Raw genomic sequence first — 17,518 nt, 5'->3', positions numbered from 1 at the left:
GCAAACTCTACACAGACAGTAACCTGAGCCGGGATTCGAACCCGAGTCCTGGCGCTGCGAGGCAGTAGTGCTAACCACTGTGTCACCGTCCTGTGTTCAATGTTCTGACCAGTGAAACCAAGCATGCCGAATGCCTTCTTCACCACCGTGTCCACCTGTGACTCCACTTTCACGGAGCTATGAACCTGCACCTCGAGATCACATTGTTCTATAACTCTTCCCGATGCCCTACCATTAACTGAGTAAGTCCTGCCCCGATTCCATCTATCAAAATACACCACATTTGTCTAAATTGGACTCCAACTGCCATTCATCAGCCCACTGGCCCAATTGGTCAAGATCCTGTTACAATCCTGGATAACTTTCTTCACATCCACTATGCCACTCTCTGCAGGGTGTACAGTCTGCAGTGTAGTCTGTTCCGACTTGTCTATACTTCCTGTTCAGACACACTTTTAGTGTGTCTGTCTGTCACAAAAAGGGAAGAGGTTGAAAAGTGTATCGCAGCTCTCTGTGAAACCAGGAGACCGAAAGCTACCCAGCCTTGGTTAGCTCTTTCAGTTGGAAAGTCCCTCGATGTGACTGAGCAGATCACCCTCGAGACTGAAACATTTTCTTCTTGGAGCGGAACAGAGAGAACGCTTTCTTTGAGATTTAACACTTCCCTGGGGATGCAAAGCTGGGCCCTCGGAACAGAGATGTGTTCCATGAACCCTCCCAATTAATTAGCGGAGGGGTTTCGAAAGAGAAACACGGGATTGTACATTGGAAGTGAGGAACGTGCACACAAAAGGGGTCCCGTGGATCTTAGGAATGGCCTTTGCACCACTCCATCCACCTCCCCCCCCCACCCCACCACTCCCCTTCCCCACCACCCCCTCAGAAAGAATCCGTTTCCCGCTCTCAATGGCTTTGGAATCCGTTCAGACATTAGGAGCGGGATTTTTCGTCTGCGCTCACCCCAAATATCGGAAAATCCCGCCCGAGATCAACAGACGACAGCAAGATCTGCCCGTTCGCCGCCCACTACGATCCCCGTGGTGGGAAAATTCCACCCTTCGTCTCTGCTCGCGTTGAGGAGTAGGCGAGCTCAGTGCATCCCCCGCCCGAGGGGAGACAGTGGCATCGCGGGTAATGCCAGAAGCCCAGGCTGATGATCTGGGGGGGACACGTGTCCGAATCCCACCACAGCAGTAGCTTGGTACAATTTGAATTCGATTAACAAAACCTGGAATTGAAAGCTAGTCTCGGTAAAGGGGGCCAGGAAAAGTTCGCTCTTTAAAAACCCGTCTGGTTCACCCACATCCGTCAGGGAAGGAAATCTGCCATCCTTACCCTGTCTGGCCTACATGTGACTCCAGAGCCACAGCAATGAGGTTGAATCTTAACTACCGCTAGTTAAGAGTGGCCTAGCAAGCCACTGAGTTCAAGGGCAATTAGGGATGGGCAATAAATGGGCACAGCCAGCGATGCCCACATCCTATGACTGATTTTTATGGCAGCGGTGTGTTGCCAGCAAGCTCCCTGGAACAGCACAGAGTAAATGGGCAGAATGGACGTTTTAAGGTTCTGTTGAAAAGAGTATCGGCTCGAAATGTTAACTCGGGTTTCTGTCCCTCTGCCTGACCTACAGAACGTGGAACAGGGCAGCACAGGAACAGGCCCTTCGGCCCACAATGCTGTACCAAACATGACGCCAAATTAAACTAATCCCTTCTGCCTGCCCTCCCTATCCCCTGCATATTCCTGTGCTAATCTAAAAGCCCCTTAAACACACGTATCTGCCTCCACCACCACCCCCCAGAGTAAATCCCAGACAGCTACCACCCTCAGTGTGAAAAAACCTGCCCTCACAATATTAGCGGACACCTTACCTTAAGTGTGTGCTGTCTAATATTAGACATTTCAACTCTGGGAAAAGATTCTGACCGTCAACCTGATCTATGCCTCTGATAATTTGATAGACTTCTATCCCCCTCAGCCTCCGGAGAAAGCAATCCTAGTTTGTCCAGCCTCTCCTTATAGCTCACACTCTCTAATCCACACAGCTTAAACCTCTTCCGCACCCTCTCCAAAGCCTCTCCAAACATCCCTTCCCGTAATGTGGCCACCAGAATTGAACGCATTAAGTGCAGCCTAATCAAAGTCGCGACGTGACATCTTGGCTCTCGTGCTCGATACCCCAGCCAAATAAAGGCAAGCCTGCCTTCCTTACCGCCCTGTGAGGCCTCTTTTCACGGAGCTACGGACCTCAGTCCCAAGCTCGCTCTGTACATCCACGCAGCCATTAACTGTACACTCACCCTTAACATCGGATCTCCCAAAGTGCAGCGCCTCACACTTGCCTGGATTAAACTCCATCCGCCATTTCTCCAGCCGTACCCGCGCAACTGATCTATATCCGGCTGTATCATCTGACGAGCCTTCTACACGATCCACAACCCCACCTGCCTTTGCGCAAACTTACCCGGCCATCTACATTTTCATCCAACAGATCGCAAACAGCAGCGACCCCAGCGGAACACCGCTAACCACAGGCCTCCAGCCAGATAATCTGATATCAGCCTGCCTCCAAAATACTCTCCGACTCCAAAGGGCTACAAATTCCCTGTGTTTTCTGTTTTTATTTCCGATCTCCAGCCCCCACAGCTTTGGCAAAACGTCGTCACTCAGAGCCGACGGGGCTCGGGAGGTAACAGGAGTCTCTGCGATAAGGTTTACTCCATTATTAATGAAGTGTAGATATTCCACAGGCCGATTTCTCCATGCGGTTTAGTTTGTGTCAGTGTTTCAATGAGCTGCTGGGCACGAGGACATAAAACGGATGTTAGCCCCAGACCAGGAACGCATCCAATCTCGTCTTTCCGAGTTCCATCCTCCCTCGGTTCCCAGTCCTCCTGGGTGGTCCTGGAGTTGAACTGAAGTGTCACAGACTCCCTGCAGTGCAGAAGGAGACCATATGGTCCATCGCACTGACTCTCTGACACAGTATCTTGGCCAGGCACCCTACCCCCAAAACCCCACACATTTGCCACGTGGGTTAGCACTGCTGCCCCACGGCGCCAGGGACCCGGGTCCGATTCCCGGCTCGGGTCACTGTCTCTGCGGATTCTGCACATTCTCCCCGTGTCTGCATGGGTTTCCTCCGGGTGCTCCGGTTTCCTCCCACAATCCAAAACTCATGCTGGCTAGGGTGCATTGGCCGTGCTAAATACTCCCTCAGTGTACCCGAACAGTCGCCAGAGAGCGGCAACTAGGGGATTTTCACAGTAATTTCATTGCAGTGTTAATGTAAGCCTACTTGTGACACTAATAAATAAACTTCAAACCCTAACCTGGTCTCTTTGGACAGTAAGGAGCAATTTAGCATGGCCAATCCCCCTAACCTGCACATCTTTGGACACTAAGGGGCAATTTAGCATGGCCAATCCACCTAACCTGCACATCTTTGGACACTAAGGGGCAATTTAGCATGGCCAATCCACCTAACCTGCACATCTTTGGACACTAAGGGGCAATTTAGCATGGCCAATCCACCTAACCCGCACATCTTTGGACACTAAGGGACAATTTAGCATGGCCAATCCAGCTAACCTGCGCATCTTTGGACACTAAGGGACAATTTAGCATGGCCAATCCACCTAACCTCCACATCTTTTGGACTGTGGGAGGAAACCAGAGCACCCGGAGGAAACCCACGCAGACATGAGAATGTGCAAACTCCACAGACATAGTGACCCGAGGCAGGAATCGAACCCGGGTCCCTGGCGCTGTGAAGCAGCAGTGCTAACCACCGTACCGCCCTCTCTCAAATGCCGCTGCAAGTCATCCGGAAGAAACATTACGGAGGACGTTAGAAAGAAACGGCGTGTGTTTCTCTCTCAGCGAACACACACCGAAGATACGGGCAATGGGAAAATGGCCACAGGAGAGACACCCATCCTTCACCCAGCCAGTAACAAACAGTCTGTCTGGGTGGCAGTGGGGCGTCACGAGGATGGACAACTCAGCTGGACAATGGTCAGAGAGAGCGGGGGGAGGGGGGGGGGGAGGGTGGAGCAGGATGGTCGGTGGTCATGTGACAAAAGCTCCACGTCCACCTCCTCCCAAAGTTGGCAACCCGAGTCCCACTCCCCCTACCCTGGCTGTTCCTTCACACTCGTGACAAAACCCTGCCTTTCCATCTGCTGCTGTCAGCCCGAAGCGCGCGGTGAGAGAAAAAAAACCTCCCGTCGTTTCTGGATTTTTTGACGTGCGGACGGGCCTGGGCTCAGCTCGAGCCTTCCTCTCTCGGACGGCGGAGCGGGTCGACGCCTGCCCCCCCCCCGACAATTCTCCTGGCGTCGACCCTTCCGCTGGCCTCCTTCCTTTGCCCGCAGCGACTGGCTCTCCTGAGTAAAACCCCTTTCAAAAAAAAAGAGGTCACCTGAACGAAACCAGGCTCGAGATGCGAAGCCAAAACCATAGGCCTCGGGTAAACGCTGGGCCGCTGGGGGGAGCGACAGATTTCACAGGACCAGGAAGGACACAACTTGATAGGATTCGTGCGAACGGTTTACACTGCTGGGCGTTCGATATATTTTCGCTTTCATCAAAAACACGTTGGCTTTGTCGGCTTTCAAAATGGAAGCTCGTAAAAAAAATAACGCTCCAACAATTCGCTCGGTGCCTTTTATTGTTTGCTAATTGGTAGCTACTCCGCTGTTTGCTGTGGGTTCCTGAGTAATGTAGCATTTCACGTCGTGCTTTCTTTCTCAGCTCTCAAAATCCACGGGGGACTGGAAGCGAGAATGAAATTTTGTCTCAAACTGCATCTTGAAGTGTGACATCCCTCGAACAGGCTTCAGACACGGACTTAATTATACAGAAGGAAGAGAGAGCCTTACGCCTTGGAACACACCCTGCCACATTCTTGAGCCGCTCTTCAAATCTCTCTCCCCCAGAATCCCAGCCAGAAAGCGGCCATTCGGCCCATCGGGTCTGCACCGGCCACAGGTCCCACCCAGGCCCGCAAACCCCGGGCAAAGAGAAGAAAAAGCCCACTGAAATTTTCAGGGAGCCCACCCTTGTTCCTCCTTTGACACCCCGGCAAACCCTCCACCCCTCGTCCACTACCCGAGAACAGGTATTTAAAACAAAACAAAACAAAAAAGTGCTGGAAACGCTCAACAGGTCAGCGGAGAGAGAAAAATCGGGCCTAGCGGTTCAGGGCAAGCCCCTGTCAAATCGAGCCTCTGGTCATTTATTTGCGGCAGCTTGCTGTGCACAGAAACGGCAGCCATGACAACCTCATCCCACAGTGCTTTGCAGCCAACCGATCGCAAGTTGTAATGGAGGAAGGACCCCGGCCAAATGTTACGTGGACAGGAAAGAGAGATAGAGAATCTGGTGCAACGCCAATAATCTCTTCCTCAAGAAGGGGATAGTCATCAACTTCAGGAAGCTCAGTGTCCACATCAACGGTGACAAAGTAGAAATGGTCGGGAGCTTCAAGTTTTTAGGTGTCCAGATCACCAACCGTCTATCCTAGTCCCTCTGTGCATCACTATAGTTGAGAAAGCCCACTGACACCTCTGCTTTCTCAGACTCAGGAAATTTGGCATGTCCGCTACAACTCTCACCAACTTTTACAGATGCACCATCGAAAGCGCTCTCTATCATGGCTCGGTCTGGGCCCCTGCTCTGCCCAAGACCGCAAGAAACTACAAAGGGTCATGAATGTAGCCCAATCCATCAGACAAACCAGCCTCCCATCCATTGGGTCTGTCTACACTTCCCGCTGCCTTGGGAAAAGCCGCCAGCATAATTAAGGACCCCGCACATTCTCTCTTCCACTTCTTCCATCAGGGAAAAGATACAAAAGTCTGAGGTCACGTACCAACTGACTCAAGGACAGCTTCTTCCCTGCTGTTGTCAGGCTTTTGAATGGACTCGCACTAAGTTGATCTTTCTCTACACCAGGCTTGTACTCGTTAGAGTTTAGAAGAATGAGGGGAGATCTCATTGAGACGTATAAGATGATGAATGGGATGGATAGGATAGAGGTGGAAAGACTCTTCCCGCTCAAAAAAGACAGTAGGACTAGGGGGCACAGCCTCAAGATAAAGGGGGGGCAGTTCAGAACGGAGTTGAGGAGGAACTTCTTCACTCAAAGGGTGGTGAATCTCTGGAATTCTCTGCCCGTTGAAGTGGTGGAGGCTGCCTCGCTAAATATTTTTAAGACGCGGGTTGATGGGTTTTTGATAAGCGAGGGGATTAAGGGTTATGGGGAGAGGGCGGGAAAGTGGAACTGAGCCACGACAGATCAGCCATGATCTTATTGAATGGCGGGGCAGGCTCGAAGGGCCAGATGGCCTACTCCTGCTCCATTTCTTATGTTCTTATGTTCTTATGTTCTCACTATGGCTGTAACACTATATTCTGCACCCTCTCGTTTCCTTTGTGTGCTTTGTCTGTACAGCGCGCAAGAAACTACATTTCTCGCTGTATCCCAATACATGTGACAGTAATAAATCAAACTCTCACAACCTGCAACATGACAGCAATACATACATTGTATTGTATGTGATCAATACAAATTGATGACGGTATCAATTTGTGATATTGATTGATGGGTGGATACTGGTCAGAGCATCAGTGGGGGGAATTCTTCTTAAAGAAAGTGCTGTGGGATCTTTTAAACGGAGCGGGCAGACTCGGTCCAATATCCCACTCGAAAGCCAGCACCCTCAGCAGTGCAGGGCTCACTCAACACCGCACTGCCCGCAATCGCCAACCCCCGCCCTCGCTCCCTCCTGCGGGTAAACTCTAGCAAGGCCTCGCTCACTTAAATCCTTCCGTCAGAAAGATCGATCCTTATAACTGCCAACAAGGGAAATGACCAAGGCCCAAATTCCCCCACATGGGAGTGAAGGCCCATGGTGGGAACACGGAGAGAGATTCCCCCTGCGGAGATTTACATCGTGTCTTCCAGCTCTGGCCTCTTTAATGATGAACCCGGGGGTTTAGTGTGGGGGTGAGGGCAGAAGGACTTGTCCGGCCTTCATGTGGGCACCATATTGGAAAAGGTCCCCAATATCACTGACCCACCATCACCGAGGGAAGAAGATCGAACTCCAGGAAGACTCTTGAGGTTGGGAGATGGGTGCTCCTCGATGACAGAAGCTGGAAGATCCACATGATAGGTGCCCCTCTGCGCTCTCTCCCCCTCCTCACTGCTGTGGTTTTCCAGGGATGATATGGAGATGCTGGCGTTGGACTGGGGTAAACACAGTAAGAAGTCTTACAACACCACATTAAAGTTCAACAGATTTAATTTGGTAGCAAAAGTCACTAGCTTTCGGATGACTGCTCCTTCATCAGGTGAGTTGTATTCACAAATAGGGCGTATAAAGACACAAACTCAATTTACAAAATAATGGTTGAAATGCGAGTCTTTACAGGTAATCAAGTCTCAAAGATACAGCCAATGGTGAGTGGAGAGAGCATTAGGCACAGGTTAGATGTGTATTGTCTCCAGACAGGACAGTTAGTGAGGTTTTGCAAACCCAGGCAAGTCACGGGGGTTACAGATAGTGTGACATGAACCCAAGATCCCTGTTGAGACCGTCCTCATGTGTGCGGAACTTGGCTATCAGTCTCTGCTCAGCATCTTCATGATACATGACAACACAGAATCGCTGAGCAGAGACTGATAGCCAAGTTCCGCACACATGAGGACGGCCTCAACCGGGATCTTGGGTTCATGTCACACTATCTGTAACCCCCGTGACTTGCCTGGGTTTGCAAAATCTCACTAACTGTCCTGTCTGGAGACAATACACATCTCTTTAACCTGTGCTTAACCCTCGCTCCACTCACATTGGCTGCACCTTTCAGTCTTGATTACCTGTAAAGACTCACATTCCAACCATTATTTTGTAAATTGAGTGTACGCCTTTATACGCCCTGTTTGTGAACAGAACTCCCACTTACCTGACGAAGGGGCAGCGCTCCAAAATCTACCAAATAAACCTGTTGGACTTTAACCTGGTGTTGTGAGACTTCTTACTGTGGTTTCCAGGGAGCCGTGGTCACTGGTGGTCTGATTCCAAATCCACAGGCCTTTTGTAGGTGCCTCCCATCTTCTGCACACCATGTTGTTCCAGATGTGTTCCAGACCAGCACAATTTCCCATTGGCGCCACGGAGAATTGAACCTATGACATTCAAGTGTAGCATCAAGGAGCCCTGGCCAAACTGGACTCAATGGGAATCGGGGGGGGGAATTTTCTGCTGGTTGGACTCACCCCTAGCACAAATGGGGATGGTTAGAGATCAGTCAGTTTCAGGGCTGCAGGAGTCCTTCATGGTGAGTGTCCTAGTCCCAAACATCTCCAGCTGCTTCATCAATGACCTTCCCTCCGTCAGACAAGGGGATGTTCGCCGACGATCGCACAATGTTCAGCGACTCCTCAGATACTGAAACAGCCCACGTCCAAATGCAACAAGATCTGGGCAATACCCAGGCTCGGGCTGACAAGTAACATTGGTGCCACACAAATGCCAGGCAGTGACCATCACCAATAAGGGAGAATCTAATCATCACGCCCTCACATTCAACAGCATTCCATCGCTGAATCCCCCACAATCAACATCCTGGGGGTTACCATTGACCAGAAACTTAACTGGACCAGCCTTAAAACATTATGCCAACCACAGCAGGTCAAAGACTAGGGATTCTGTGGTGATTATCTCACCTCCGGACTCCCCCAAAGCCTGTCCATCATCTACAAGGCATAAGTCAGGAGTGAGATGGAATACTCTCCACTTGCCTGGATGCCTACAGCTCCAACAACACTCAAGGAGTTTGCACATTCTCCTCGTGTCTGCGTGGGTTTCCTCCAGTTTTCTTCCACAGTCCAAAGATGTGCGGGTTAGGTTGATTGGCTATGCAAAAAAATTGCCCCTTAGTGTCCAGGGATGTGTAGGTTAGAGGGATTAGTGGGTATAATATGTAGGGATATGGGGGTAGGGCCTGGGCGGGATAGTGTTCGGTGCAGACTCGATGGGCCGAAGGGCCTCTTTCTGCACTGTAGGGTTCTATGATTCTATGAAGAAGCTTGACACCATCCAGGACAAAGCAGCCCCACTTGATTGGCATCACATCGACAAACATTCACTCCCTCACCACCGATGCTCAGTAGCAGCAGTGTGTACCATCTACAAGATACACTGCAGCAACTCACCAAAGGCAGCACCTTCCAAACCCACCACCACTTCCATCTAGAAGGACAGCAGATACATGGGAACACCACCACTCTGCAAGTTCCCCTCCAAGCCACTCACCATCCTGACTTGGAAATATATCGGCCGCTCCTTCACAGTCGCTGGGGCAAAATCCTGGAATTCCCTTCCTAACAGCACTGTGGGTGTACCTACACCACACGGGCTGCAGTGGTTCAAGAAGGCAGCTCATCGTCACCTTTTCAAGGACAGTTAGGGATGGGCAATAAATGCTGGTCTAGCCAGCAACACCCATGGGGCAGCACAGTGGTTAGCACTGCTGCCTCCCAGCGCCAGGGACCCGGGTTCAATTCTGGCCTTGGATGACTGTCCGTGTGGAGTCTGCACATCCTCCCCGTGTCTGCGTGGGTTTCCTCCAGGTGCTCCAGTTTCCTCCCACAGTCCACAAACGTGCGGGTTAGGTGGATTGGCTGAGCTAAATTGCCCCTTAGTGTCAGGGGGATTAGCAAGGTAAATATGAGAGGTTACAGGAATAGGGTGTGGGTGAGGTTGTGGTCGATGGGCCTAAAGGCCTCCTTCTGCAGCGTAGGGATTCTAAATAATAATAAAAATAATGCGGGGGGGGGGGAGGTTGGAGCAGTCGGACCGTTGCCCTGCGAGCAGATGCAAATCAGTTTCACACCAGCCAATCCGCTGTGACAGGACATTCACAGCTCCAGGGACCCGGGTTCGATTCCCAGCTTGGGTCACTGTCAGTGCGGAGACTGCACATTCTCCCCGTGTCTGCGTGGGTTTCCCCCCACATCTGAAAGTCGTGCGGGTTAGGGTGCACTGGCCGTGCTAAATTCTCCCTCAGTGTACCCCGAACAGGCGCCGGAGTGTTTTCACAGTAACTTCATTGCGGTGTTAATGTAATGTGACAGCGATAAATTAACTTCTACATTTCATTACTGTTAATAATTGTTGCTTAAATAATCTCACCAGCCATTGGTTAAAGGAACATCAGGAAGTCCACGATAGCTTTGTTAGTCTGACACAAATACAATTGGCCACGTCTGTGTTGTAACCTGTTGCACCCACGTTGTCTCTCAACAGCAATTTAACTCATCTCACTCCCACCCTGTTCTTGCAGTTTTGCAACTAGTTTTCCCATCAGACACTTCCCCAAATCCTCTTTGTGTGCTGGAGGCAGACTCAATCTATCAAATCTCCAAATCACTCAGGCACTGCTTTGGCAGACTATCCATTCATTGCTTACAAAATGACGTCCCTCACATCCTCGTTTTTTTATTATTAATTTCTGGGACATGAGTGTCACTGGCTGGCCCAGCATTTATTATCCACCCCTTGCTGCCCTTGGGGGGTAGTTGAGAGTCAACCACATTGGCTCTGCAGTCGCAGACCGGGGGTAAGGACAGCAGATTTCCTTCCCTAAAGGACATTAGTGAACCAGACGGGTTTTTCCGACAATGGTTTCATCTGTCAATTCTTAATTCCAGATGATTTTTTTAAAAACTGAATTCAAATTCCACCATCTGCTGTGGTGGGATTCGAACCCGGGTCCCTAGAACATTTTCTGCATTAATAGTCTAGAGCAGCATGGTGGCACAGTGGTTAGCACTGCTGCCTCAGAGCACCAGGAACCCGGGTTCGATTCCCGGCTTGGGTTACTCTTTGTGTGGAGCCTGCATGTTCTCCCTGTGTCTGCGTGGGTTTCCTCCGGGGGCTCTAGTTTCCTCCCACAGTCCAAAAGGCATACTGGTTAGGTGTATTGGCCATGCTAAATTCTCCCTCAGTGTACCCGAACAGGCACCCCCACTTATTCCCCACATCTACAGGTTCCCCTTTACCCACACCTATTCCCCATATCCACAGGTTCCCCTTTACCCACACCTATTCCCCATATCCACAGGTTCCCCTTTACCCACACCTATTCCCCACATCCACAGGTTCCCCTTTACCCACACCTATTCCCCATATCCACAGGTTCCCCTTTACCCACACCTATTCCCCACATCCACAGGTTCCCCTTTACCCACACCTATTCCCCACATCCACAGGTTCCCCTTTACCCACACCTATTCCCCATATCCACAGGTTCCCTTTACCCACACCTATTCCCCACATCCACAGGTTCCCCTTTACCCACACCAATGCCTCTATTTAAAAAGCCAGGATCCCGTACACTTCTGAATAACTTTCCTAGGCTGCCTGCAATGATTTGTGCACATTCACCCACCTTCCCCGTCTTAGAGGTTTACAGCATGGAAACAGGCCCTTCAGCCCAACTTGTCCGTGCCGCCCTTTTCTTTAAACCCCTAAGCTAGTCCCAGTTGCCCACATTTGGCCCATCTTACCCATGTAACTGTCTAAATGCTTTGTAAAACAACAAAATTGTACCCACTTCTCCTACTCCCTCTGGCAGCTCGTTCCAGACACTCACCACCCTCTGTACGAAAGAATTGCCCCCGGACCCTTTTGTATCTCTCCCCTCTCACCATTAACCTATGCCCTCCAGTTTTAGACTCCCCTACCTTCTTGGGAAAGATGTTGACTATCAAGCCCTCATTTGCCCCTCATTAGGGGGTCTCTCTGCTGCTGCAGCCCTCTATGAGGTTGAACTGTGTGACGCTGCACCGGACACTAGAACTCTGGTACACCACTATCTAACGCAGATAACGGATTAGTTCAGAGGGTTCCAGTAACAATTCGACAGTCTACGTTGTCACTAGTTTAGCTAACGCTGCGCTAGTGACTGTATTCCAACTTAGTTTGCGTGTTACCTGCAAACCCCACTCTCCATTTTGAAATACATAACAAGAATAAACAGGTTCTCATTTGGCCTGAGCTATTTCTAAAGGATCACTTCCAGTCATGAAGAATACATATATACATATATATCTTAAATTTTATAACTGTGAATCCCCCAAACTTTTACAATAACCCAAGTCAATTATATCCGCAAGGGAGGTTTTCTCTATTCCTCTCTCTCTCTCTCTCTCCAAGTTATTTAGTTAATGCTTAGCTGATGGTAACACAGCGACTGGTAAGGTGACCAAGAATAAACAACATGCAGATCAAATAGTGCCTGAAATACCAGCTGCCTGGCTCCACAGCCCTGTTGGATTTTTGACTGTTCTGGACAGTCGCCTAGCTGAGCCCGAGCAGCATCTCAGTGTCCAGATTAAAGCTGCTCGAATGATGGCACTCATCCTGTGACGTGTGTCTCTTCCCCTGACGCCCGAGGCCAGATGGCAAACACAATGCTAACGCTGCCTGTGGCAGCAATAACTTACATTTGCGTAGCGCCCTGAACACAGCATACCACAGCTCCACCGGGGCACGTGGGTCCCATTCCAGTTCAGGGACAGCTTGTAGAATCATAATCCCACTCATTTAACCTACACATCAGGCACCTATCTATTCTAATCCCATTTCCCCAGTGCTCGGTCCATTGCCCTGCAAACCAATGGTGCTTCAAGTGTTCATCTAAATGTTGCGAGGGCGCACAGTGGTTAGCACGGCTGCCTCACAGCGCCAGGGACCCGGGTTCGATTCCCGGCTCGGGTCACTGTCTGCGCAGAGTCTGCATGTTCTCCCCATGTCTGTGCGGGGTTTCCTCCTACAGTCTGAAAGACGTGCTGGTTAGATATATTGGCCGTGCTAAATTCTCCCTCTGTGCACCCAAACAGGCACCGGAGTGTGGCGACTAGGGGATTTTCGCAGTAACTTCATTGCAGCGTTAATGTGAACTTTAAAAACTACCACCCTTTCAAGGCAGCGAGTTCTAGATTCTCACCCGCTCTGTGAGAATCTCCTCACATCCCTTCCAAATCTCTGCTCCCCCCCCACTATCTGACACGGGGAGAATGTGCAGACTCCACACAGACAGTGACCCGAGCCGGGAATCGAACCCGGGTCCCTGGAGCTGTGAAGCGGCAGCGCTAACCCACTGCGCCGCCCAAATCGGACGAGATCAGAAAACTCTGGAAAATCTCAGCGGGTCTGGCAGCACCTGTGGAGGGGGAGAAACAGAGGGGACAGTTTGAGTCCAACCTGGCCCTCCGTCACATTGGGCCCGAGACATTAACTCTGTTTCTCTCTCTCTCCACAGAAGCTGCTGCCAGATCTCCTGGGTCTTTCCAGCTCTTATTTCAGATCTCCCGCTTTGCTTTTAGAATTAGGTGAGTACGGGATGGGGGGGTGGGATGGGGGGGCAAGGCCGTGGGGGGGGTGGGGGAGCAGGGATTTGAAAACCAGGGTAAAAATGCTGTAAAGATCAAGGTGTTGCCCAGGAGTTAGGGGAGGCGATGGCTTAGTGGTATTATCACTGGACTATTAATCCAGAAACTCAGCTAATGTTCCGGGGGACCCGGGTTCGAATCCCGCCACAGCAGATGGTGGAATTTGAATTCAATTAAAAAAATATCTGGAAATAAGGATCTATTGATCCAGAAAAATCCATCCGGTCACAGGTACAGGCTGAGAGGTGGGAGATTTAAATCTGAGACGAGGAGGAACTACCACTCGCAGAGGGTGGAGAACCTGTGGAACTCACTGTCCCACAGCGCAATGGTTTCAAATGGGAGATAGATATATTCCCAATAGGAAAAAGGAAAGAGGGATATGGGGAACAGGTGGGGAGGTGGGTTTGAGACCAGGCAGAGATTGGCCACGATCTGATCGAACGGCGGAGCAGGCTCAAATTTGTCCACTTCTGCTCTTAATCTCGATATTCCTTCAGGGAAGGAAATCTGCCACCCTAACCCGGTCTGGCCTACGTGTGACTCCAAAACTACAGCCATGTGCCTCAACTGCCCTCCAGGGGCAACTAGGGACGGGCAATAACAGTCAGTGACACCCACGTGCCACGAATGAATAAACAATAAAGTAGATGGTAAGTCAGCGAGCGCAGGGCCACACGGGGACGGGACTTGGTGCAAGTAGGGACATTAGCAGCAAGGTTTTGGGTCAATTGATAGGCACGCCTATCCTAGTTCCCACCCCCCTCCATCCCAAAGGAGAGTCTGGCGAATCCCTGGGAGATTTTCCCCTTCTCCCTGGGAGCTGCCAACATTGCAAAGTAAAATCGCTCATGGCCTCACTGCTTCTTGTGGGATCCTGCTGTGCCAAGGTTGACTGCTGCATTGGAAAAGTGGCACTGGAGGCTGCTATACAAATGCAAATCTTTCCATGCATATCTCTCCATCTTGGAGTGGATTTGTGTGTGTGTGTGTGTGTGTGTGTGTGTGTGTGGGGAGGATGAATTGACCCGAAGAGGATCTACAATCTATTCCTGTGGGGTGGGGAGAGGGAGGCAGGGAGGGGGGAATAAGATCCTAGCTGTTAAAAATACATCTTAGTAAAAGGCAGAGACAAGCTTCGCGAGCACTTTGAAAATTCACTTGAATTTGATGTGCTGATAACACAACCATCAATAATGGAGGAGTGGAGATTTTTTTTTTCCCTACTGCTTGTCAGTATCCTAGGTTTCAAATGGGGATCCAGACAGGGCTACACGCCTGCCTTGTGCATTAGAGCACAGGGTTCAGAGCTGGCCTGGTTAATCTGTGCAGGATTCAGGCAGACAGACCACTCTGAGACACCCCTCGCCACTCACAAGAGTGGGAGCAGAGACAGAGTCGCCCCAGTCTCTCCCACTGTTTGGGCAGTGAACCACAACGACGCTCAAAAACACCAAGAGAAACAACACAGCAGCAGCAGTGAATGGGGGCCACGCTCAGGACCCACCCCTCCCTTGCAGATCCACCCAGACAAGCCTTCGAATGACAGCTCCGAACCCACATCCAGCTCTCAATCCAATGAAAGCATTAGTCAGGCAGGCAGACACTCACCCCCACTGTCAATCCGGCCCCTCCACTTCCCATTCATCACTGACTTCAGAATTCATCCCTTAGCTCTCTCTCTCCCTGGGGGAGTGTGCGGCGAAGTGGGGGGGTGGTTAATATACACACTCCCCCAGGGAGTGTGGCTATAGGGGGTAACACAGCTCTCCCCCTGGGGGAGTGTGTATAGGGGAGGGTAACACAGCTCTCCCCCTGGGGGAGTGTGTATAGGGGGGGTAACACAGCTCTCCCCTGGGGGAGTGTGTATGGGGGGGGTAACACAGCTCTCCCCCTGGGGGAGTGTGTATAGGGGGGGTAACACAGCTCTCCCCCTGGGGGAGTGTGTATAGGGGAGGGTAACACAGCTCTCCCCCTGGGGGAGTGTGTATAGGGGGTAACACAGCTCTCTCCCTGGGGGAGTGTGTATAGGGGGTGACACAGCTCTCTCCCTGGGGGAGTGTGTATAGGGGGTGACACAGCTCTCTCCCTGGGGGAGTGTGTATAGGGGGTAACACAGCTCTCCCCCTGGGGGAGTGTGTATAGGGGGTAACACAGCTCTCTCCCTGGGGGAGTGTGTATAGGGGGTAACACAGCTCTCTCCCTGGGGGAGTGTGTATAGGGGGTAACACAGCTCTCTCCCTGGGGGAGTGTGTATAGGGGGTGACACAGCTCTCTCCCTGGGGGAGTGTGTATAGGGGGTGACACAGCTCTCTCCCTGGGGGAGTGTGTATAGGGGGTAACACAGCTCTCCCCCTGGGGGAGTGTGTATAGGGGGTAACACAGCTCTCTCCCTGGGGGAGTGTGTATAGGGGGTAACACAGCTCTCTCCCTGGGGGAGTGTGTATAGGGGGTGACACAGCTCTCTCCCTGGGGGAGTGTGTATAGGGGGTAACACAGCTCTCTCCCTGGGGGAGTGTGTATAGGGGAGGGTAACACAGCTCTCCCCCTGGGGGAGTGTGTATAGGGGAGGGTAACACAGCTCTCCCCCTGGGGGAGTGAGTATAGGGGGGGTAACACAGCTCTCTCCCTGGGGGGGTGACACAGCTCTCTCCCTGGGGGTGGGGGGGGGGTGACACAGCTCTCTCCCTGGGGGTGGGGGGGGGGTGACACAGCTCTCTCCCTGGGGAGGGGGGTGACACGGCTCTCTCCCTGGGGGGGTGTACAGGGGAGTAATAAAGCTCCCTCACTCCCTGGGGGAAGGTTTGTTGGGGTGATAATACAGCTCTCTCCCTGGGGGGGGGTGTAGGGGGTATGTAGGGGGTGACACAGCTCTCTCCCTGGGGGGGAGTGTAGGGGGTATGTAGGGGGTGACACAGCTCTCTCTCTGGGGGGGGGGGGGGGGGAGGTGTATAGGGGGTAATACAGCTCCCTCACTCCCTGGGGGAAGGTTTGTTGGGGTGATAATACAGCTCTCTCCCTGAGGGAGTGTCAGGGACGGTCTATAGATCCCTTTAGTAACCCCCCCCCCCTCCCCACACACACACACACACATACTGCATTCTCGACGGGTGGATGGGGGGGTGGAATGAGAGGAACAAACGATTTGACGTCTGTGAATCTGGCACCTCGCGTTTTAAAGAATAAAAGGAGAGATTATCCCTGCGTGTGGACAACACAGACAGGAATTAACATATATTTGACTCAGTTCAATAAAAACCAACACAGCTAATATTCCCAGCCTGGTGCGAGCTGCAAGATCAGACTAGGCCAATAACAGGAAAAAGAGACTGGGGTTTAATCAGAGCAAATTAAACAACAACACAAAAGCCCGGAGTGATAGCGAGCCGGAGCTCAGCCCCTCTGTAGCCAGAGAAGCTGCAGATGTTTCCCCCTCACAGCTGCCTGACCAGCAGCAGCAGAGACTCCCAGACACAAAGACAATCTCTTACCTGCAGTTTCATTTTCCAGCACGGTTGCATCTGCGGCTTAATGTAGAGGGAGGCTCGATGCTGATTTGTCTCTTTAGTAATCACATTCTGGAGTGGGGGGGCTCGCACACACACAGCCAGCCACTGCCCCACAGTGCGGCAGTGCGGGGCTGCCGGCAGGAGAGGCTGCCTGGGCTTGTCCCACACTCACTCACTCACACTCCAGCACCGTCAGCGCAGCTCAGAGACAGGGGGAGAGAGAGACACAGAGAGAGAGAGAGAGCAGATCAGAGAGAGACAGAGAGACACAGAGAGAGAGAGAGAGCAGATCAGAGGCAGGGGAGAGAGAGAGAGCAGATCAGAGGCAGGGGGAGAGAGAGAGAGCAGATCAGAGGCAGGGGGGGGAGAGAGAGACACAGAGAGAGAGAGCAGATCAGAGACAGGGAGAGAGAGAGACAGAGAGAGAGAGAGAGCAGATCAGAGACAGGGAGAGAGAGAGACACAGAGAGAGAGAGCAGATCAGAGACAGGGGGGGAGAGAGACACACCACACACAACACACACTCCAGCACCGTCAGCGC

At 51.6% G+C, this 17,518-nt stretch overlaps 1 protein-coding gene across 1 annotated transcript in view; it reads right to left on the bottom strand.

Moving 5' to 3' along the window:
* Nucleotides 1-17,192, bottom strand: part of LOC145360474 (uncharacterized) — a 48,950-nt gene extending 31,758 nt beyond the window's left edge. Inside the window, exon 1 of the mRNA XM_080215694.1 lies at nt 16,960-17,192. Within this exon, the coding sequence (XP_080071820.1) occupies nt 16,960-16,989 (30 nt within the window). The 5' untranslated portion in view covers nt 16,990-17,192. The remainder of the gene's footprint in view (nt 1-16,959) is intronic.
* Nucleotides 17,193-17,518: the final 326 nt, after the last annotated feature.

The sequence above is a fragment of the Carcharhinus amblyrhynchos genome, chromosome 31 (genome assembly GCF_965287045.1).
Source record: "Carcharhinus amblyrhynchos chromosome 31, sCarAmb.v2.hapA, whole genome shotgun sequence".
Taxonomy (NCBI): Eukaryota; Metazoa; Chordata; class Chondrichthyes; order Carcharhiniformes; family Carcharhinidae; genus Carcharhinus; species Carcharhinus amblyrhynchos.
This window is presented reverse-complemented; position numbering and strand designations above follow the sequence as displayed.